General features: G+C 34.7%; 1 protein-coding gene across 5 annotated transcripts in view; it reads right to left on the bottom strand.

Moving 5' to 3' along the window:
* DOCK9 (dedicator of cytokinesis 9) overlaps window positions 1–24,923 on the bottom strand; it is a 131,036-nt gene that overhangs the window by 68,698 nt on the left and 37,415 nt on the right. For all 5 annotated transcript variants that reach the window (XM_050713787.1, XM_035557058.2, XM_050713788.1 and 2 more), the window contains exons 3-9: window positions 16,516–16,605; window positions 14,746–14,828; window positions 13,104–13,173; window positions 8,811–8,906; window positions 8,031–8,165; window positions 3,911–4,085; window positions 2,644–2,711 (exon numbers count right to left, since the gene is read on the bottom strand). In XM_050713787.1, coding sequence (XP_050569744.1) covers window positions 2,644–2,711; window positions 3,911–4,085; window positions 8,031–8,165; window positions 8,811–8,906; window positions 13,104–13,173; window positions 14,746–14,828; window positions 16,516–16,605 — 717 coding nt within the window. The remainder of the gene's footprint in view (window positions 1–2,643; window positions 2,712–3,910; window positions 4,086–8,030; window positions 8,166–8,810; window positions 8,907–13,103; window positions 13,174–14,745; window positions 14,829–16,515; window positions 16,606–24,923) is intronic.

Here is a 24,923-nt window from a genome sequence, read left to right as displayed (position 1 = left end):
TGTTCAGCAGCTAGCATAATCGAGATACACATGACTAAACTGTGAAGAAGTTTAAAGATGACAAGAAGTTCCCGTGTATGTTTTGGAAAGGGATTGGTCAGCAGCAAGACCTGAAGAGGAAGAAGACCTAGTCATACGAGCAAGCCAGAAATTACTTCAGCCCAAATGTATTGAATGGTTTTAGATTTGTGTTTTATGCACTGAAGACAAGACAAAAATACACATTTTTTGACAGGCAGATTGCTGGGGAGTTGGGCAGAAGTCAAGAACTGAAAATGGATAGTCAGCAACCCTCCCTACAGGCTGGCAGTGACTCTGGAATTCCATTTCCTCAGTGTAACAGGGTAATGCTTTCCTACCTCAACAAACACTGGGACATGCAATGGTTAAGCAGGTACTTGGCCACACTGATTATGATAGTCACATCGTTATTTAAGCCAGAGGTCTAATTAATTTTTTTTTAAATGAAGATTTAAAAAACTATATTCACACTTTGTACAGGAACAGACAGATTCAGCAGAACTGACAAATTCAACTGTACGTGTGCACATTTGTACATTGAAGTGTACAAAACCATTTTATTTAATGTTATAAATTAACAGCTGTTGACTGGAAAAAGGAAGGCTCAGATGTACTCACAAGGGTTAAACCTTTCCTAGGAAGACACTTTTTCCCTTACTGTCAGGTGGCTTTAATATCACCCCTGAAGGAATTATTCTTTCCTCATAAGGTTATAAATTCATCTATTGTGAAAATCTCCTTCCAGAATGAACAAAAAATAAAAGAGCAACTATAAACTCATCTAAAAGAAGGCTCAATGCCTTAGAAGTCTTCCACTGGGAAAAACAAAACCAAACAACAAATAACAGCTGAAAAGACAATGCAAGAAAGAACAGAGAACAAAAATCTTCAAAAATAAACAGCGTTTATATAAAATAATCAAGTCAAAGCACAAGTAATGTACTAATGCAAATGGGGAGAATTTTTCCTATTCTTCTCTGGGGAAAAAAAGGCTAGAAAAATGCATTAGAGCAAATAGTAAAGATGAACTTGAATGGGAAAACCAAACATCTTATTTGGAAAGAAACAAATTTAAATAGGTTGTATCCACAGAATAAAAAGAGTCAATGCTTAAAGAGCTGAGGAAAATAACAAGCTAGGAAAATATCTAGCCTGCAGAGTTGCAGTGCTTCCTATCAAAAGGTTATAGTAACAGGAAGCAGCATTTGTAGTACTAAAATGGTACGCAGGTGCTACAGCCCTGAATAGAAGTCCACTCCAAAGGTCATGTGGGACGTAAGTATTCTGATAGCTCCAGCTATGAAGAAAGAAAAATCTTACATACAATAAAGACATCTAACTTTATATTTGTTTTGGAAATATCTTTTCCATGGCCTCATGTAACTATGCTTTTTGGTGCTCACAGTTCTTCCAAGGAAAACTTGATTGTACGCACCACAATCCCAATTCATTTCCAAATGCAACTGTAGCTGGAGTTAGCATAATAGTTTTTTGTGTATACGCGCCAAGTTGATTACAAACAGGTTACAGAAAGAAATGTCAGGCAGCCAGTTTGGGTGCTAAAGTCCTGTTAGTGTATAGTGAATCTTTTGATGTGTTAGCTAATAAATAGCATTTGTTTTACTGCCTGGTCTCAGTTTATAAGCTGTACTCCTTCAGGAGTAGTGACTAGGTCAGGCAGACGCTCTGAAAAGAAGAGGGGAGCATTCTAAAGCATGGTCAAGGAGAAAAGTGTCAAGACTGCAGGCTGTGTGACACAAGAAATAGTAAGGAGTCATGATTCTGCTACTTCAATAGAAAAAGGTCACCAACCTCCAGTCCTTTGGTAATTCAACAAAAACTTCTCTAGAGAACTCACAAAACTTAAAAGATACAAGTCACTATTTTAACTGAAATCAAGTCTGCAAATTGGCTAGAGTACAGTTACATTTGTTTTCTATGTATTTCTACTCTATTTTCTTCTATTTCTATTTTGTTTTACTTACTAGGTGTTTTCACTATGCAAAAAATTGAGTATTACAGTTCATATTCAAATAAAACATTAGCTGAATGATCTTTCTGCTGTTCTTTGTGGACAAGCAATAATGGAAAGGTCTACAGAGTTCCAACTCAAAGACATGGACAACTCAGGATTCTAACCACACTTCTACAAAAACAAAACTAAAATGCAAGAACTATGTCAATACAGCAAATATTAATGAATTTGCTACCTCCTTAACAAGCACAAGTACATCATCACTGCTATTGAGCTTCTCTACAGTTTTAACTGTAAAGATAAAACTTGAGTATAACTAGATTACTTCTACTGAAGTACTTGAACACTTACTTGTATGCAGTAAAACAATACAAAGTATGTAAAACACGAACTACTGAAATAAAAGTTGCTGCTTTGAGACAACATGCACATTTGCTTTATATAAATCTTTAAGACATCAGCCAGGTTGCTTCCAAAAGCAGAAATTGAAGAAGCTCAATAACCACTCCCATTGACAAGACCTTCCAAGCTTTTAAAGTACCACAAACTGACTGGAAGCCAATATCTTACCTTTACTGAAAGTCCACACAACTAAGTATTATGTTTAGTACTCTATATCCTGAGTAGTCATTCATAATATATATTACCTTGGCAATTTCAGGATAGTAGTTATCAAAGCTACTTGATGAGCTTTCCATTTTGCTTTGTTCATCATCTGCAATCAAAAAAAAAATAAAATCAAAGAATGACTTATAAATTTCTGCAGCAAAGGTATTTCTGATTAGTTTGTTTGTAACTCACATCCCCTTAAAAATGACAACCAACAAATGGGTTATAGTCAACTCCATCACTTCACTTTGTAAAGATGTAAAGTAGCACTTATTCCTAATCTTACCTAGAAAATAGCTATCAGCTTTATTACTAATTTTGATACCTGCATTGGAAAAGAAGATGCTCAATGCACAAATTTACAATACTCTTTCCATTATGCATTGTAACTTGATCTCAAAACTTGTTCCCTCTGTTTGTTCGGGTGTCCAAGACTACTCTCCAATGCTTACTGGAGTTACGAAGAAACCATTCAGTTAGTTTTAAGAACCATCTTCTGGTTCTACGGTCATTTGGGGACCACTGACTACAATATCCTTCACAAAGCTGCAGGCTTCTCTTTTTTCTGATTTGCTTTTGTTGCAAACATATCAAGTTCTGACTATCTTCACCAAAAAACCACATCTGATTTTAAACTCTAATGATCCCTTTTGGTATATAGTGATATTTATAAGTGACCTATAACCTTTTCCAGGTTCTTTTGGATAGGCATGTCCTTAGTCTGATACCAATTTTCTTCCCTATCCACTCTCAGGACGAAAATTGCACAAGAAGACATATAGACTCTCCTTTCGTCACCCAGCTATCAACTATACTTGCATCACATTGCTTACAGATGTCTGCCTTACCTACACTTAAAGGGTTCCAACAGCAAATGAGCTATACCCAAGAAATTTTTAGGGAAATATTTGTGGTCAAGAAAGTTATGTGTAAATTTAAATACCTCACTGCTATCACAATGTCCTGTTCTTCTATCTACAGTAGACACAGAACAGATTATTCCATTTTTGACATATTTTATGCATTTTAAAAACAAGTCCCTCCTCAGTTTTCTCTTTTTCTTAAGCTACCTTGGTCACAATTTTTCCTTGTGGGTTCTATTACCGAGATTTCTGAACAGTCCCTTTATTCTATAATGCTGCCAAAAGGGCATAACTCTTATCAGTTCAACAGACAATGAAAAGACCCACAATTATTATGACCAAACGAAAATAAATTTTAACAACAATAAAGCCTTTATTTCTGAATGCACGTACATAGGCATGGTCACATAAGTGTATCAGCATAGCTGGAAACCCTTCTTACCTTCATGAGATTCTCCATTTCTCTTTTCTTGCATTGCAGCCTCAAAGTTAAGCTGAAGGATTTTGTTCAGAGTGTTTATCCATTCTTCCATCTCAATTTCACTGTCTGCAGCTAAAAGGTAACTACTCTTGTCTTGCATCTTGAGCTCAAATGCAAAACGTCTGACTTTATTGTTCTATAATAAAATAAAAGATTTTATGACATCTTTACATCTTGTCTACTCACAAATCTAATGATGCTATTCATCTAACACTTTTGTACTTCAAATATTTTAACAAAGGCACGCACTTTGAAAAAATGTATTATTATACTTTTTACTGTCTGACATTTGACCTTCTGAAGTTACACGTTCTACTTCACAGAATGGAACTATATAAAATATTAGCCTGTTTTCCATTCTCTCCCATCATTTTGCTTGTAAAGATTAAAAAAATAATAATAAAATATGACAATAAGTACCACATTACAAGTATCAAGTGTTCATGTATTCAGATCACCTGGAAGCAAAACTAACCAAGATCTACTGATAAAAGAGCACGAAACAACATTTGAGCGAGAATCCTTCGTATGCTGGGTTTTTATACCAGAAGTTGTCATAAGCAGTCTCAACTGTGAATACATTGATTATTACAAATTTTAAATACACATGAAGTTGGGAGTCAATCATTCCTCCTTTGTTCCTCAACCATTGTCATCCTTTTTCTGTGATTTAAGTCCAGGCCTCACAAATACTACCTAGCTTGACTCATGTCCCTGAGAATAAATTCACAAGTCTCAAATGCCAACAAATGAAAATTCTGTATTATCATCACTTTAATTTAAAAAGTCTGACAAACTCATTAGTTAACCTGTAAAATAAACAACAAGACAGACTTGATGGTGGTTTTCTTTTAAGTTAAATTTGATGTCAAATTACATTTTGGTTTTCACCAGACTTCAGATTCTTCAATTTACAGAATAACTACTGCTTGGCAAAGCATTCAGCTTTCTACCAAATATAAGTTTATGTTAAAGAGGATACAAAAAAAACATGTGGTCTCCAGATCTAAGGCAGCCTTACCAATTCAAATCAGTAAGGAAGTAAACAACAAATCTTAAGAACAGTAACCCTTAACTTTCACAGTTAAAATCCTTGACATAGGCGGTGCATCTCACCACTTGTCTGCTTTCACAAATCAGTGAATTAGTGATTAAGCTATGTATTTATATGGCTGCATATATTACGTGACTGGACTTTTTGCAATGCAAAAAAAGTCTTAACATATCCCAAGACTACAAGAAACACGCCCCACCACACCCCCTCAAAATAATGTTGTGTATACTCAGCATTCCCCTTACAGAAAGGCTGGTGAAGGAGCATATTCCAACTGCTTTACCTTTAATATCTGTTAGTGAAGCCAGCATTTTTCTGTTTTGTGCACCCTCTGCATTTGAAGAGTAAATAGACTATGTACTAAATGAACTTAAAACAAAAATGGGAAATGTTGTAAGAAAGCAATAGGAACACTAATCGTCCCTCATAAAAACAGATTTACTCTGAAACAAATAGGTTGATTCCTGAGAACAACAGCTTAGAATTATGTTCACCTTAAAAGAACAACTATTTCTATGAATTCCAAGACAGACTACTGTAAAATGCAGAGGTGGGGCGTCTTTTTATTTATTTTCCACTTCTATTAAATAGAATTTCAATTTTTGTTGTGTAAAGACCCTTTTTTTCCACATATAAGCTTCTAAATGCTAATATAATGCCAATAATAAGTAACAGTAAAAGAATTAATAAAATAGGATCAGCCAGAGGGTATACAAAACAATTACAAATAAAAAAAATAATAATAAAATCATGTATCTCAAATAGGACCATTTGCATAGTATTTTATAGTTCAAAGTCTCATTTCCTTGTCCCTCCATCAACAGTTCAAGTGAAGAAAACAGCTGTTTCTAAAACCATTTCTTCTCGCCACTGAATCACTTCTTGGCTTCAGGGAAGTGGAAATTCACTAATGTCAGTTTTGCACCTAATTTTGATCCATAAATAGTCTCAAATTTCTAGATGCAGTTCTGAACACCCAGAGTGCCACAACAAACTAGCTGAAAGTACTGTAGAACACAGCATAACATTCAAGACAACTATAAACTTTAAAAGTCCAAAATATATTTTTACTTAGAAATTACTGTATTAGCCCAAAATCTTACTTGCAGAAGATATATGTATATATATATATATACACATATATATATGTAAGTTTATAATAATTATAGTAAATTATATAAAAATTTTAAAACTTCTAACAAAGTCTGAGGATATTCCAGGTTACATGAATTGAACTGATGGAACAGAAAATATGACACTACTTCAAGGAAAGAAAATGTAGGGAAAAAAAGGATTTTCAGAATTTAAAAACAAACAAACCAACCTAGAATCACAGAATGAGATGGCACTGGACATAATACCAGGTATGGCCTCACCAGTGCTGAGTAGAGGGGAAGCATCACCTCCCTTGAACTGCTGAAAACACTTTGCCTACCTAGTGCAGCCCAGGATACCAATAGATTTAGAATCATTCATTTAGGTTGGATAAGATCTTCCAGATCATCAAGTCCAACCATCAACCTGACCTACTGCATACCATCACTAAAGCATGTCCCTTAGTGCCACATCCCCATGTCTCTTAAGTACCTCCAGGGATGGGGACTCCATCTCTCTGGACAGTCCACTTCTTTGCATCAAGGACACATTACTTGCTCATGTTCAACCTGGTGTCCAGCAAGACCCCATGTTGTTTTCTGCAGAGCTGCTTCCCACCTGGGTGATCCTCAGCACATACTAGTGTCTGGGGTTGTTCCTCCCCAGTTGCAGGACTTTACACTTCCCTTCAGTGAAGTGCACCTATTGTGGTTGCACTTCCCTTTGCTGAAGGGCCTTTCTATTTGTAACTCCTGAAAATATCAATGTTTTCTGATCATGTAAATGAATATAGTATTGCCCTCAATAGCCTGTAACAGAGCCACAGGCTGACAACTAGAAACTAGCCATCACCTAAATGAGAAACAAGAAGAGCCAGAAACAGCCTTGAGATGGGTAATTTATGTTATGAGAGAGAAAGGCACCAAAGCAGAGGAAGCTGTACCAGAAGAGCAGAAGGAAAGATATAAGATTTGGAAAACAAAGACCACGAATGTGTTTATGAACCTTTTTGTTATTGTTGTTGTTGTTTGATTGTTTTAAAAACATGAATCAAATTAGTTGCAGTGGAATTGGCTAAAATTCTACCCCTAAAGCAAAACAATTTCTGTAAATCTCAATATGCAACTTGCAAGATGAATAAATTTACAAGATTTTTCAAAATTTTACAATATTTAGAAAAAATAATCCTCTGTAAAGCTGTTGTATCTCTGCATAAATCTTCAAACAACTTTACACTAAAAAATTAAATATTATTTTAAAAATGCATTTTTATTAAACTTTGCCTATTCCTATCAAAGTTAACAAAACCCTAAAACCCAAGGGTTTTTTCCAGGTATGCTGTGCCTAACAAAACAGTTACATGCTGTACTGTAAATACATAGCAGAATCACAACAAAAAACATTCTTTTCTTTGGCACTTGCTACTGACAAACATTTTACCAAAGCCCTTAACTTTTTTAAAATGAAGAGCACATGAAAGTAATATTATAAAGGTCAAATGAAAGCATCTGGAAGGGTGACTGAATTTAATACAATTCCCACAACAAAAATCCCACACAAGAAGCTATGCAAAACATTTTACAACCCATGTAAGAACAAAATGTAATTGAACTTAACTCTAATTTTATGCAGTCTTTACTTTGCCATAATTTAAGTGTTATTTTTTGTCTTTGCCTTAAAATTTTGCTTTTAACATTAATACTTGACATCAACTAGTAATTTTTGTTTCTTTCAGAGAAAATTTTCAAATTCGGCCTCCTTCAATTCAGAATCTAGTTCACTGTTTTTTCAAGACTCACCATATGTAGTTGTTCCTCTGCATAACAGATGCTTATCTATGTCTGACAAAAGTTATCTGTATTATTTTTTTTTTAACCCATTTGCTATAAAATACTGAATTAACTGAAAAGCAAGCAGAATAATTATAATTACCTGAACCACTCCCATGCACGAATCTAGAAATATTGATCCTTTGGGTTCTTTTGATATTTTTTCATCTTTGTAGAAATTGAGATTATAGGATCCATCACCAAGTTGGATTAAATGGAAAAATCTTCTTTTAAATGACTAGTGAAAAGAAAGAAGTAAAGAAAAAGAATTTCAACATTAGTATTAGTAAGGTTCATATTTCAAAACCCATAACTGTTATTTACAGCCAGCTAGAGAAAAAAGCTTTTACTTAAACATAACCTAATGGGTATCATTAAAATACAAGACTGAAATCATTAAGTCAAAAAGAAACTTTTGAAAAATAAAGTTAACTGAAAAATCTGCAAGAAGATTGTCCTGTGTTACCTGAAAGTTATTTTCAACAGACTCCACAACATTATATGTAAAATATTTAACCGTGATGCCCACAAAATCAGTCTAAATTTGTTTATAAGTAAAGATGTAGTACAAATAAAGACTTGCATAAGTAGCCCCTTTTCTACTATTAACACTACAAGGGCCCAGTTGAGAAAGCACTTTAAAACACTACACTTCTCTCACATAATGGATTTTTAATGCTTTTTTTTTAATTTAAGTACAGTAAAGAGCAAGAAAGATTTCAAAGCTATAAATTACATATAAGCATCTCTTTCACCCCATGCTATTTTTGTTAGAAGGAAAAGCACATACAAATGGACTTTCTCAAAAACACTGATATTTCAAAGACACTATTTCAACGTTGGTGTTCATTTTTCACCATGCATAGGACATTCATAAACTTACTCTCATTGTCACACTGATTGCACTATTCATGTTGCCTTTGTACAGCCATCCTTGTTTTGTTATTCCCCCCTTCTGAGACCCAAGAGATGCTGCATCCTGGAGATGATGGCAGGGAGGTGGAAAAAAAGTAAAGTTTAGCATCACGGACTAAAACTATTACATATATTTGCGTATTTCAGAAGTTATTTTTTAAAGATGGAATAGTTATAATATAATGAAAACTATGCTCTATTAAATTATATAGCAAATACTGTGAAATTATATATCAAATATTCCAACTATTTTAATTAAAGACAAGGAATGTGAGATTGACCTTATTTAATTTTTGATATACAACTTGGCCAGTTATAGAGGCTCTCTCTGTCACTAGCAGGATGATCCAATTAGATAGCTAAATACTAAATATTTAGATAGCTAAACATTAGACAAGATAAATTCTAAATGCTCTGGGAAGGGAAGATGGAAAACTCAGAGTGTTTACTTTGTAAGGTGTATTTTTTTCTTTCTTGTACATTCTAATCTCCCCATGCAATAATTTTTACTGATTTATATTATCAGATTTAGATAAGCTCATGCTTATCCAAAACTTCAATCAAGATTTCTCAAACCTTTTTGTTTTATATGTATTACCTCAAAGACATTACTTTCTTAAGAATTTAAAGAAAACTGTCTTGAATTCTTGAATTGTATCTGCGCTTTTATACATCGGAATCAAAGGTTTCTAAGGCAAATAAGACCAAACTCGGCAGTAATGGCAAGTTCAAAAAAAACCAGCAGATCCAGCGCATATATCCCACATGACACTCACTGCCCGTATACCACTTCCATATACCAGTTCTTGGAATTTGGAAACTACACCCAACCTCACAGCATGTTAACACCTACTAAAAAAGCAGTACCCTACTATTAAAACTGATCAAAGTGACACATCTACAACTTCCACATAATAAATATTAAATCACCTATTGAAGCAATCATTAACAGCAGTAGCATACAGACAACTACCATTTTTTTCAGTTGAGGTAACCCATTTTGACACAACAAAAACATTAACTAGACTTACAGGAAGAATTTCAACCATCTAAAAGAGAAATACTCTTGACAATTAATCACCCAAATCTTCAAAATTAGCTGAGTATCTAGTTGGAAACAAAAAAAAAAAAAACAAACAAAAAAACAAACAAACAAAAAAAAACCTTCCTCAACTGCCACATCTACTTTTTCTAATTCCTTTTCTCAGCTATGAAGACAAAATACAACAGAAAGTAATTACATATGGGTGACAGTCATTAGTTCAACAGCTGAACCAAATTTTGAATAATATTAATTAGTTTCTGGAATTAAATCAAGGAACATTCTGTAAGAAGTCCTTAGCTAATTTATTTACAGCTTATTTATTCTGCCTAGCTTGCATATTCATATGCGTATGAGAACTTCAAAAAAAAAACCTGCAAACAGAAGGCAAAATTTGTGTCAATCTGTTCCTTCAAATATTCTAGTCAGCTTACAAGAAAATGAGGTAAAGCAAGGATGACACGGTCACCAACTTTCAGAACACTTGACAGATGCCCCAGAAGCAAAGAACAAAAATAGCAAATTTTCATATGCCCCCATGAGTCTCACTGTCCAAGCAGTGCAGTCTACTTGTTTCACATTTGCAAGTCATTACCTGCCCCTCCGCTCTGGACTCCGTTACCTAGAAAATTTTTCTTGTACCATAATCAAGCTACAAAGATGACAAATCTAGACACCGGGTTTCTAACTATGATTCTCTACCTATGCTGGTGAGAGTTATCCCCAAAGAAAGGATGGTTTTAAAACCACCCTTACAAGTCCAAGGTGATGAGTTGATGATGAGTTATTGTCAGAACTTGGTTCTGTACAAGAAGCTATGTAATCGTGAAATTACATTTTTTCTGTGGTTACATAAACCATAGACAGGATATGACAAGATACGCCTGATATGACAAGAATTCCTTCATTATCTGTATTAACAAAAGATAAGATTTATCTCTATTAAGACTTTGCAATTCATAGCCTCTGAGGTACACTGTTTCCCAGCTCTACTGAACTGCATGATGCTTCCTACCACTAAAACTGAGTATCATTTGGGCCTCTCTAGTTACACCATTTCCATCAGGCAGAATTCTTGCCTACTGAGCCAAAAAGCTATTGAATTTATCCAGCCTACCATCTGTTAATACAAAGGAACACGGAGTCCATAGTCATTAACACACAACTTTTACACTGAAAACATACTTCCTGTTTCCAGCCAGTAAGTTAATTTTCTTTTTTATTATTATTAGTGCTGCTGCACATTATGCTTCACTTTTTTTTTTTTTTTAAAGCGATCTTTCCCACAAACTGTGCTCCAAAAATTATTCCAACAGCAACTGTTTCAACAAAAACAGCTCCTAATCTTGATCCTGTACCCCTGGCTGACGTAAAAATTCCATTTATAAACATCAACTTGATGGCCTGATAGCATGAATTACTTTTAGAAAGGTAGTTCTCCCCTGTTTAATAGTGTGAGATTTAGTTTAATCTTTGTGTGTTTTTCCTTCAATTTTAATCACTTGGAGCTTTTTGGTTTTTATCATTCTCTTAATAAATCTTCTTTCAAAAAAAAAGAAAGAAGACAAAACACTTTTTAATATAAGGTTTGCACATATGGTTTTTGGCAAACAAAGATGCTAATATTTGAAAGAAAAGCCTCTTCACTTTTTTAGATTAGATTAAAACATACAAAACAATTCAACTGTTTTTAACAAGCAGGGTATTCTTCCCTTGAGGAAAGAATTTGTTTCCCCCATCCCCATCCTACTCCCATTAAGCTCCCTCCTCTTCCTGACATGCTTTTTTTTTTTCTTCTGTTTATATGTTAAGTTTCTCAGCAAAGAGTAACAGAACTCTTCTTCAGTGACTGTAGCTCTGGAAGAGATGACGTTACTGCCTGGTGTAACAGGAAATTGGACAGAATGAAATAGGAAGTCCCCTCCACTTACATTTCCTAGTAAAAGAAAAAAGCTTACCACCTGGCAATAGCAAAACTATATTATTGCAGTATTTAACTAACTGTAGACATAAGCATTTTCCCCAATAACAATCACAGTCAATTCTATCTCCATTTGTTTTTTTCCAAGTTTAACTCACTGTTTTGTAAAACACTTCTCTTGTCAGCAATATTATCACATTAAATAACGCCAAGTCTTTTAAATTTCAGTATAACAGAGAACATAACTGTTTCCACCGTAGAAATAGAAAAATTTGCATACACATACATGAAATTACTTGTCCGTCCAAATATTACAGTGCACATTAATAGCAATGTTGGGAAAAAATGGCATCCTGAGACTGTTCAGAGATCTACCTATTCAGACACACTCCTTGGACTACTTTTTCCACATTTAATCTGGGAAAACTTGTAAGGAACTACTTCTATTTCATACACAGCAGTTCTGAATACAAGGAATTTATAAACAAAGTAATTGTCATGGGCAAAGCTACAAAAAGCATTTTATTTATTTATTTTCTGTGATGTAAGAGTTCAAGTACTCATACAAAAAGAAAGCACTAGCTTTTAACAACTTTGTGTTTGAACAGGGTGTGGTAAAAACTAAATAACACAAATAACAGAAGCAGTTATTGAAAAAAAGTCTTTGACATTCAAGACATTATTGAAAATTGCTTGAGACTATAGATAACTGGTTTCCCTAGGCCAAGGACAAAAAAGGAAAACAATTAAGAGTTTTAGTAAACTTTGACTTTTTCAGATTTTCAGGAGTCATCCTACATTCAAATTTATATCAAATTGTAACTCATATGCTAACTCTAATTTTAACTGTATGCTATACTGCCATGTGTTCTTAAGTGTGTGTACTTTCATGTTGGAACAGATTCACCTATGATTTTACTCAGCTTTGCAACTTAAACTACATAAAATATTTCTCTATACATGGCCATCTACAAGGAAACAGTATAAAATAAGATAGACCTTATTAAAACTCAAGGATTATACTTCAACACTGTTAAAAACTACTTCAGTTTCAGCATCTGTCAACACTTGCTTTACTCATACGACAGATCTAAGGAATACAACGCTATTTCAAAGGAGGTAGGTACAAGTTGCTTTTTCGTTTTGTTTTGCTTTTTTTACCCTCCAAATCAGACTGTTTAATACAATATCAGTTGTCACTTATTGACATCAACACTTAACCCAACTTTAACCTCTCCTTACCGCAAACATTCTTTACTGAGAGCAGGAGAAAGCAAGGAATTATTTTGTTATCTCACCTCATCTTTGTCTGCTTCTTCATCCACTTCATATAAATGCACTGGAAGCTTCTCCGGTTTTGTCCCTTTACTAGGGAAGAAAAGGCTTATAAAATACTAGATATTTCATGATTGGTTACGTATCTCATATTGCAAAAATAAAGGTGTTATTTCTCTAGCTGCCGAGGGAAAAGCACAAGAATAACTGGCTAAAAAACGTACTTTTTTCATGAAATCTCTGTTATCCAGTAATTTTGCTCATCTGTATATCTGGCCACAGCCCTTCTGTTGTTCTGCTTGTCACTGTCCTTATGCTTAACTGAAGAGAACCAAGTACCTTCTTGTTCACTGCACTCTCAGTATCTTAGGTGCAATAACTGATACCCATAACAAACTGCAATGCAAACAGTTATCTGGACTTAGGAAGGACATAACATATGACAGCAGAAGCAATGTTGGGTTTTTGTTTGTTTTTTAAGTTGTCAATTTAAAAGCAACATTTTAGAAACCAAACAGTGTAAGTTCCTCCTTCTGATTCTTCTTCCCCACCTCTATCGGAAAACTACGATGCCTTCCAGAATGTGAAGAAAGAAGTGTAGAAGACTACAGAAGACTGTAGAAGAATGTGTAGAAGACACATCTGTATTATGTGCCACAAATACAGCAAAGCTTTTCACTTATGGGAATAGTATATCTTAGTGAAATCAAGTCTCATTCTTCACAGGAATTTTAAACAAAACTTTTGTTCCAACAATTTCTAAAGCTGTTATCAACTATCAATACAAACATAAAAATGAATACCAAACATCCAGAGCATAGCAAAAACAAATCTGATTAAATATGTACTGAGAACCTAACGTTATCTATGTCAGTTTTTTTTATTTTATTTTTCATGAAGATGTATTTCATCTGCAATTATATTTTTCTCCAAGAACTTCTCAGAACGATGCACATAACATCAAAGTTAATTGCACCTAAGAAACATGAGTTGGTGCTACATTGCATGTCTGTAACAAGGAGGAGCATATGCACTTAAAAAAGAGCTAATCCATTTCAAACTATATGTCATTAAATGCAAGTTTCAAAATGGGAACAAAACAAACATGATTCCAGAAAAGCAACATTTACCTTTTTACTCAGATTTCTAGATAAACCTAGATAAACACTGTCTGCTTGTTTGGGCATACAGCGTATTCGTACAACACTCAAAAATAACTGCATCCACCTTTCTCAGTTAATATTCTATAAATATTTGTCTGTTAGGTTCTATTTCCTAAGCTTCTAAAGAGAGCTCTAAAAGCTGCCTTTGAAGCCACAAAAACAAAGATATCACCATTTAATTTTCATCAAAACATTAGCGTGTTTTAGTTCTGACATTTACTTTTAAATTGTCCATGATACAAATTCATGTTTCAGCCTCCCTATGAGTAAGGCAATGTAACTAAGGTACCTTCACGGAAAATGGTTTAACAAGATCTTATCCCTTCAAATTCCATATTAATTCCACCCTATAAATCTTCATCATCGCTACTAATAAAAAGTGGTATAGCATATTTCAAAGCACATATTACATGAATTAATACATTTCTGTGATAACTACTTTGATATTAAAGTTCCTTCACAAATTCAGAATCTGCACTATACCAGTGGATAACATACATACTTTGGAAGCTGTCGAAATTCTGCTGAGTAATCTTCATATCTATAGTTAACAACGTGCCAGTCTGAATTGTAGGTTTTGATGCACTATTTCAATGGAAACCAAATATCAGCATTAATTGGAAGAGAATTAACTATAACAACAGCATTCACTAGATGAACACACAAAAATCCTCCTCAGATACAGCTTTTATGAACTACTATGATTACACATGGATCTTCAAAAATTCTGTACACCTCCCTTCTTTTGCGATACTGTTCAGTGCCATAAAGCTTTTTGTAACACATGATGTTTCAATAGGGTGTTATCATATAGATGTGTATCATACAAAATCAGAAAATGGTGAGTATATTCAGCATCTGGATTAACCATCCTCAGTTGTCTGAAAAGTTAAAGCAGCATTTCACTGCAGCTGGAAACATGACTGAGCTTTTAAAAACCTCAGCATTACAATACACATGCATTATTAAAATAGAATATTACATTTTACATTTACGCTTCTAGCCTAAGTTTGCTTAGCATGCTCTCTAGCATAAAGCACAAATTTAAGTGCAGTCATGCTTGCAGCTGTTGAAAAGCAATAGCCCTGGACTAGAACACAGGAAATACCATTTTACTCCACCCATATTGCTACAACATAAAAGTACTGATTTATCTTGGCTTTGACTGAAGTAACATAAAACTGACAAGATCTGTTGTCAGAAATCCTGTGTTAAAAAAAAATCTATTTTACAGGAATAGACTTACGTGCACACATATACAGCATTTAATACTTCAAAAATATTTTTCTTTATATTTCAAAATACAAAGTTAATATTTGCCAAGCAATTGTTTCTACAGAAACTCATTAAACTTCTTGAATTACCTACAGCATTCCTCTCTCCTCGTCTACCACTTCCAAATTTATCTTAGAATTGTTTAGGTTAGGTATTAAGGCTATCTATCAATCACTGTGGAGAAATCACTTCAAGGTTTGAGATAGATTCAGCTATTTGAAGCTCCATCAGTTTTCCTTATATTACAACAGACACTTATTTGTTTCAGATGTTAAAACATCACCTTGAAGTGCATTAGTTGAAAAACAGTAGATAAAGACAAAAAAACTTAAACCTTTTAATCCTAAAAGGCTTCAACAAGACACTAAAGGTAACGCAGTATCACAGTCAGAACCAAGGGAATGCCAACACAAGAAAGCAGTTAAGAGAAACTAAGTTTGAGAATATGTTTCTTCTACATGTAGCACAGAAATTGATCAGTGAGGATGAATTTTGGCCTCTACAAGTGTTAATGTGATGAATACTTCTGTTCCAGCAAACTACAAGATTATTAAGAACAAACTAAGAATGACTAGAATGAAACACGTTAATAAAAAGACAGCCATACTGATTCATTCAGATTCACTATTGTCATCAATATTATGTATATAAGTCACCCATATCCATCTGCAAAAGCCAAAAGCATGAAGGGTAAGAGAAGGTGGAGAGAGAAGCATCCTCAAAATCAGTTACATAAACAGTATCATTCACAGCTATTCAGTAATTCTTCTTTTCCAGCCACTGAAGGAAAAAAACCACTAGTTTTCCCTAGAAATTTTCTTTCCCTTGAGAAAACTAAACAGAACTAGATCTCAAAGCGAAGCATTGAGAACTAAGTTGCAACATTTCATAATTTTTCAGGGTTTTATTTTTTTCTTAAACAATAAATAAAGCAGAAGTAATACACTTCAGTTATAACACTGCTATTACACACAACCACATAAAATTCCAACATTACCTCAGTTACAAACAAGCTTTGAGCTTCTTTCTCCGCATTTTCAGGAACTGTTGAATGAATGTATCGACTCTGACGTTTCAATAATGCTGTCTGATAAACAACAACAAAAATTAATGATACTCTCAATTTAAAAAGATGATAAAATATAGCAACACTCAGTTATATCACTATAGCTAGGACAGAAGCTCAGCAGAAAACATCCTGTGAATACAGTACTGGAGAACAGGCACTAATGACAATTTGCTTTCATTCAAACATTAGCAGCTTTATTCTCTCAGAAGAATTCTTTTCAGCCAGATTAAGATGACAAGATCGGAATCAGTAAGAATTAGATGCCATTGAAAAAAAGAGTTTTCCTCTGTTTTATTACCATTGCCAAGAAAATACTAGTAAAAATAATTCCCCCTTGACAACATAACTTCGCTATTTTGAATGAAGACATTAGGGTAGTGTTGTTGCTACATATAAAAACTATTACTCAAGAAAAGCAACAATTCATACCAAAATAAGAAGAACAGTTCAACTGCAGATTTCAGCGGGCAAAAACATGAGACTTGTATTGTTCAACTGAAGGTGAGAAAGATGGCCTTGATCCCTGGATATCCTCCTGTCTACCAAAGGATGCTTACTAAGTAAGAACTTGCTCCCATTCTATGCCAAAGTTGAGAGAAGAAAAGGAAGGCTGACAGACTGCAGGAAATCTCACTGTGACTGTGAATTTCTGCTTCTAACACCAGTACCAAAGTAAGCCTTAGGCACTTTAAACTCCTACGTGTAAAAAATGAAAATTTCACAGAATCTTCTGGAACACAAGTAATTGCACAATAGAAATGGTTTTGTACCACGTCGAAAGCGTTAAAAAAAATCTGAGATTAGGTCAGAGATGGACAAGGCGTTTTCACAACCTGGGCCTGGAAGGGGGTGTGATCGCTCACTTGTTACCTACACTCCACACACTGCAACACCAGGAATGATCAGGGACAAGTGTGACAAGACAAAACTCCACATATTAATGGTCCAAAAAAAAAAAAAAAGAAGACATGGCAGTTATCTTAACATGTTATCATATGTTATGTGACATGTTATCTTAACTTGGCCCTGTTGAGAGATTGATCTATAAGGTGATTATTGTTACAAAGGCCCACCCCATTAGCTGGGGGTGGCTTTTGAAGTTAGAATATTCAAGTACAGTAAAGATCTGATGGAGGAAAATTTCTCCTATTCTCACGGTTGAGTCATTCATCTAGTCCAGAACTGCGCTGAAAAGTGACTTGAAAAGTGTCAGTGTTAACTGCTTGAGTGTGAGAGGTGAGGAGGTATTAAAAGCAAAACACCACAAAATAATATTAAAAATTATAAAAAAACACCTCATGGATCAAATAAGTCATAAAACACAAAGTTAAAAAAAACTGCAAGAAGATACTTCCGCATATAGTAACAGCATTTAAGAATTAAGTGTTCCAAATTATAGAAACATGTTCCTTATTAAGAAAACATGCTTTTTTAAAGCCACATAAGCTTTAAAATATTTGTTTTCACTGACATTGAAAAATAAAACCAGGCTCAATTTTATTCCTTTCTTTTGGAATCAAATACAAAATCTTACTCTTGTTTTACATTAGCAGGTGTTCACCATATTAAATAATCATGAACTCCTTAGTTATACTCAAGTATGATACTTTTGCTTTTTCAGTATTAGGTTAAGAAGTGATTTTAATCATCCACCATCTTTAACAGAAGTTTGCAGATAAAGCTCAGTTTGCTGGCAGTCAGAAAATCAATCTGCTGTTTCTCTTAAAAACACCAGTGATGTTGAGAAAAAGGTAAACATCTCTGACCATCATATATCCGTGGCATGAATGCATAGGCTTTTTCCCCCCAACATTTGAAATCAGGCCGAAAACATGGGGATAGATATATATGCCCCTCAATTTCAAGTCACTTTCAGGCTTATTCGGTGAATTGAAACAAATCTGAGAGATGTAGAAATGTTATGTATCTTTTAAAAATATGGAAGAGAGACTGAATGTCCAAAGTGGGACTGGGGGGGGGAGGAATGGCAGGCAACCTTTAGCTTGTCAAATTCACCCACATTATTAATTGACATCATGCATGCTGCCTCTTTGTCAAGTCATTCTGCAGCTGCAATAATTCATCTGAGAGCCAGGAAATGCACCAAGTGAAGATATCTTGATTTAGAGAAAACTCCTGAAAATCACTACTAAACAGAACAATACTTCCAGATACAACCATATATACATATACAGTATAACCCAGAAGAAAAGTTAGGAACGACTACAAACATTCCTCATAACTACATTGGTTGAACTGTTTTGTACAAATGAAATGCTGTACAACTATCTGCTAGTGAGATAGAGCATTGCTTCAGATTCGGCAACACATAACCAATTTGAAGTTAGACTTTCCACATTATGTATCTCAGGCTAGAAGGAGTTCTCATGTTCTTGACAGTTTAGCTGTGTTTCTGACACTTAGGCTAAAAAATTACAGTTTTACTAATATTAAAATCTGGCATGCAATTTTCTGAGTCATTTTAGTCCTCCTTCCCCATTCTTCACGGCAAAGTAATAGCAAGATAGCCAGGGTTTTTTTAAGACAAACGTGCTTTCATGTGGCACTGAAGATCTGTCAAAGACAGCCAAGGATTTTGTAGCAGGGTGTCTTTAACATAATGTGTTCTTAAACATTTAAAATGAACATAATAACGTGCAGCAATGGTGACCCTTTTCCAGGCCACAGTTTATACAGAAGTCATTGTTACAAAGTATAAGTCAACAGAACTCAGTCTTCAATTTTATCAAGATGAAAAGTATAAGTGGATTTTTCATATACAAAGTATTTTCATATTTTTAATGAGGTTCTTATATACATTTTAAAATAAACCACACACAAAGAAGTAGCTCTCAAAATTAATCACTTCATTGTGAGGAATAAGGTGTCAACACCTACGTTTCTATAGCAAAAAGTAATGGCTGATCTTAAATTACAGTTTTCTCTGGTACTTGAGGTATCTTATGATCTGTTTCTGAGCAATTTCACGCTGAACAACAGGTCCCATGTGCAGATACTTCATTAACTGCAGTAGATGTAGGTGAGACAGAAGCCAGCCAACACAACATTCTTCAAGTCCATTTGGCCCATCTTGAGGCCAACCAGACATGCCCGAGAGCCCTGTTTTTTATTTTTTTATTACTTAGCTTTTATCTTTCTTCCTCCTGTGTTTTTATCATAGTTGTTACATATTTTTCTCTCCTCTTTGGAGGTGGATAAGTACTTCAGGCTATCTGATAAAGTTCTCTTCTCTGTAAATTGGACAGTCTGCCTAGTGACAGTATTGCTATTCTACACAAGTCTCAGCAGCTACAGCAAAGAGAAAAAGCACAAAGTGTCACTGCTGATATATCACTTTTATACTGCAAAGTATAAAAGCTGCAAAGTAGAGAGAGAAAGCAATGGAGGATATCAATAGCATATTGCATCTTGCTGGCAAAAGAAGGACTATGCAAAATGCAGGAAAAATGGGAAAGACTACAGGATAACAATTCAACAGTCACTTACCCACACATTCCCATACACTTTGGATGATGTTTTATGGAGGCAAATCCTCAAGAAGTAGTGACAGAAATCATTTTAAAAGACAGTCAATTGAAAAGATGGCATGCTGCCTCTTAGATCATGCCCTTAGCTATTAGGTGTCAGAAGAGACACGCATGGGGAATGTCAAAGGCTATAGTAATTTCTAAGCTAAATTGAATTCTGCATTTAGGCTACTCAGCTAAGGAGTCAAGGAAAAACATAAAACAGATTTTAAAAGAAAAAAAGTTAGTGAAATTTCTTTGAACACTTCAAAAATAATTTTTGTATTTTGACCAGTTTGTGCTCTCTCTAAAATGCAGACACTACTTAGATATGATTTTTTTTGCTTGTTCCTTCTACTCAAGATGTGCCTTCTTGTAGAATCCTAGGCTTACTTCTATTTCTGTAAAGATGGCATGATATCTATTTCCAGAGCTACTTAACTCGTATTAACTAAAAGTCAATAGCTCTAAGTGAAAGCATTCTACATCCATATGACTCAAACTCAAAAGGAACAAAGGTGAAACAACAGCTAAACTAGGCTCCAAAATGCCTTCAAAATAACAATAGGATAACCTTGTAATGGCATAATTGAGTAGGAATGTACCCACGTTGGACTTCCTGCAAGTAAACTTATTCTGTATTGAGATAAATCTTCACTGAAAGAATGGAGATTGTACCCCGAAGGTATGTATTTTGAAATAAAAGCATTTAGATATGAGGTGTCTTATTGCAAAGTAATCACTAGTACAGTTTTGGGTTAAGTTTTTTTTTAATAACTTACCTACAGTGCAGTTAAGCATCACCAATTCCACAGTTATTGACTTTATGTTGTCAATGTGATTCCTGGAGGTAGTCTATTTTAAACTAATTTTACTTAGTTAAGAAATCATTTCATTATTTACTAATTTAGTGAAATGCAAGTGATTTGGATTAATATAATAAGCCATGAAAAGGCACAAAATTCAATACAAGAGTACCCAATGGACCTGCAATAGACTCCTGCTGGGAGGCAAGTAGAAGAGTGACTGAGTGACTGACTGACAGCACTGTAATTGAGATCAGTAAGAGATTAATAGGCAAATTTCCAAGGAGGGGGAGAAGTGGTTCTATCATCTTAATACAACAAACACATTATATGGAGACCATAGTGAAAATTAAATAACAAAAAGTAGCTAGAAATTAACAGTTGAGTGCAAAGCACAAAGATACCACAAGGTTGATGAGAACAAGTTAGGGAGAAACCTGATTAGTGATTCCACTGCAGAAAACTCAGAACTTGAGCTCATGAAAAGCAACTGAAACGATCTTGAAATGGTAAGTTAAAATATGACACAATATGTGGAGAGAAAGTTGCTGATGAAGAGGTCTTCTAGAAACCAGAGAAAAGCAAAGCTTGCTGTTGTTTGAATATGATAACACCAGGGAAATGTAGAAACTCAAGATAAAAAAAAACAAATTACAATCCTACTAATTTGTATAGGAAGATCAACACAGAGCATGACCAAAAAAAACCCCACACTTTTCTGAAAAGTAAATGAGCTTCTACCATATATATGTGTACACACACATATATATGTATGTATGCAAAAAAAACAAAACAAAAAAAAAAACACCAAGATTCATAACCTCAGCCAACCAAATTTAGGATGATGGCAAATGCATTTAAGTGGAATACTGGAAAGCTTCATGTAACTAGATCAGTTGGCTGAAGACCAATCTTTGAACCTTTGTCAGTTTTCCCAGAACAGAGCATTTTCTGCTCCATCCATGCTCACATATTTCTTTAGCGGAAGCTGAATAGCTTGGGGGGGGTGCAGTTAGAGCTATTTCTATCAGCGTGTTTGGAGAACAGTCACTGCTGAACACAAACAGGTGAATTACCGGTTTTAGTTCCCCCACCACCAGCACCCACCCTTTTTTTTCCCTCCTCACTAGGGGAGTAACTTTCACTAGGAGAAAGACAGAAGAGCAAGCAATACGTGGTCCGAAGAAGCCTGCCACTGTGCAAGCTTTCTAGTTTCCAATACAGACTTGAAGCTCTCATCAGATCTCCTTTACTACCTAACATCTCTGATGTGGTAAGAGATAAAAAACTGAATGTGGCATTGGCAATGAATTCAGAACTAGATATTAAGCAAGTCTTACAACGTGGCAGGAAAACTCTTAACCAAAATTCAAAGACATTGCAACTAGAATCTGCTAGAATCAAGACAGGTATACTCTGTTATGATTCCCACAGTTAGCTGATAGGTAGAAAACTATATTCTGTAATTTACTTGAGGAGAACTCACAATAAGGTAGTTACCTAATAATTTGGCAATAAGAATCAAAACAGCAACATGAACGTACTTAACATATTTCAATAAGTTACACATATCCCAAACACATTTGAAACCTACAGTTAGCAACCAAAAAGAGCAGAGAAAAGGTACAAAAATATTTTCTTCAATCATTATTTCTTACAAAATACTAGCAGCAGTTAAAGGGCAAGTTGTTGTTACTAATTCTATGGAAAACATGTCCATTAAGTTATATTTTGGTTAACTAAAAGCATTACCTGAAAAAATGTTATCCAAATTAAGCATGAACACTTGTCTCTAATTTCTCCCTCAATAATCTCCACTTTAACACAAATTCAACAGTGTTATCAATCCACCTCTGTGAAATACGACTTCTGTACTCTGCTAAAAACTGCAGGAATGGTATCCAGCTGCTGCAGAGTAAGTATTAGGAGAGATTTTCAGTGCCTTTTTAAGCGCTAGTTAAGCTAGCAATGCTGGTAAGAAAATAACCTTACTCAATGTCTTAGAAATTATTAGGGCTTGGCTTCCTTTTTAGGCAAGTGGTTTTTAGATCATAATCGGTTTAACCTAAGCACGAGGAAAAACTTTGCAAAAATAAGATCAGAATGTTGTAAGAGGAAATGGCTTGAACAGGTTTTTAAACAATGGTAGGAGCTTCCACCTATAAGCTGTTCAAAACACACATTGAGGCAGTCCTAAACACTGTAACTCATTGTACTGAAGTCATCTTATGGGGGACGAGGGCAACATCAGGCATTTGAGTTGAGGCTTACCAAGAGCTGCCCATGCATTATGTAACAGCAACAAGTTAGGAAAGAGGAAGTAGAAAATAGTTGTGAAGTAGAATGGCAAATACAGAAAACATGCCTTCAGTTAAATGATTAAAATTAAATTGGCAACCATAACAAGATTAAAGGTTTCAAATCTGTAAATGTGATTACGGTAACCTGCACAGGGTTAAAAGGTTTAAATTGCTAAAGCATAAAAAAGCATATAAGAAGTTTCTGCTCTCTGACAGTAATTTCTTAATATATCAATTGATAGATTTAAATTCATCATGTATTGTTGAAAACAGCCTAGATTGCTCAAACTAGTATTGGAGAGTCAAATGTGCAACAAAAATATTCAGAGAAACAGTATGAGTCAGCAAGTCTTAGGAGGAAATATTTGACAGAAAAATAATAAAATCTGACAGTATAAACCAGTCTTCATATATAACAAGCGCAAAATGAGACTGCCAAAAACTTTATCGGGGAAACCTAGAAAACGCGCTCTGATATTACACTTCTGAGGGATAAAGAAAAAAGAAACCTGACTTTAGTCATAATTTTAGGTAATTTTACCTGAAAGAAATTATTCTATGTAATACACATTTCAGTGACTGCCCTGATAAATATCTGACCACAGGACCCAAACAGAAACATAACGAGAGACATTAGTTTGTGAATAAAATTCGATCATGCCCTTTAAAGGATTAGATTGAGGACCATGGACAAGCTTCAGTCATACAAGCCTGAAGTTAAGAATTGCAGAATAGGCTATTTGAAACAGCACTTAAACTCTTCAGATATCCCACATTATCCTCAGGCATTTTGTCTGAGCATTCTTGATAGGTTTCTTTCGTCTCTGTTGGTAATTAGGAGCTGGTTACCAGAATGACCCCTGGTAATTGAGCTCTAGTCAATTAGATGAGAGCATGCTTAGCAGAAATATTATTCATTCCTCTTGATCTGCTACAATGGACAGCCACACTGTAGAAGGGGCTGCAGCTAGCATAGCCTACTTACACTTTTCAGTTGCCAAACCAACACCTGGTTATAGGGCATCACCATGAGCGGTCTAGTATTTGAACACTAGTATCATATAATGTTCACAGGCAGTATGATTTCCTTTCATAATAAGTCTTACTTATAGTCCAAACTTACACACGTGGTTGAGGATACATGAAGGCCAAGCAATTCTCTAAATACCTATAGTTTGCTGAAAACAAAATTTTTAGCTCTGAATATGCAGTCTACAAGTACAGAATGAGTAATAATGAAGTACACAGACTATATTAAAAGCAGAGTCCAGCTACACTCAGGTAAATAGTTCCATAGGCTACAGAATCTGTAAAAAAAAGTCTGTGTGTAATTTATGGGATTTTATATGCCCTTCTGTAGAAATATACCAACTCATCACAAACTTTCACCATGATAACCACAAGCTTAGCTTCAACTACTTGGCTGAATAAAATACTCAGCTTTTCAGGTAGGATTTTACAAAACAACTCTAAGGTATTCAACTGTAACACAGTCTCTAGAAGTAGCTGATTTAGATGCCTGCATAATTTTAAATACAGGTAGACACTGACTGCAGGCATGCGCAAGAGACTTTCCTTACTATTTTACCCCAGTTACAGTCTCAAAGATGTTTGTGGCTACTCTAACTGGACCTAGAAAGAGACACAAAAAAGAGTATTCAAATATACTACTTATTTAGGTAAATACAGGAGTTCTACAGAAA

Source organism: Cygnus atratus, chromosome 1 (genome assembly GCF_013377495.2).
Source record: "Cygnus atratus isolate AKBS03 ecotype Queensland, Australia chromosome 1, CAtr_DNAZoo_HiC_assembly, whole genome shotgun sequence".
Classification (NCBI taxonomy): domain Eukaryota; kingdom Metazoa; phylum Chordata; class Aves; order Anseriformes; family Anatidae; genus Cygnus; species Cygnus atratus.
Note: the sequence above shows the minus strand (reverse complement) of the source record. Positions and strands in the feature narration are given on the sequence as shown.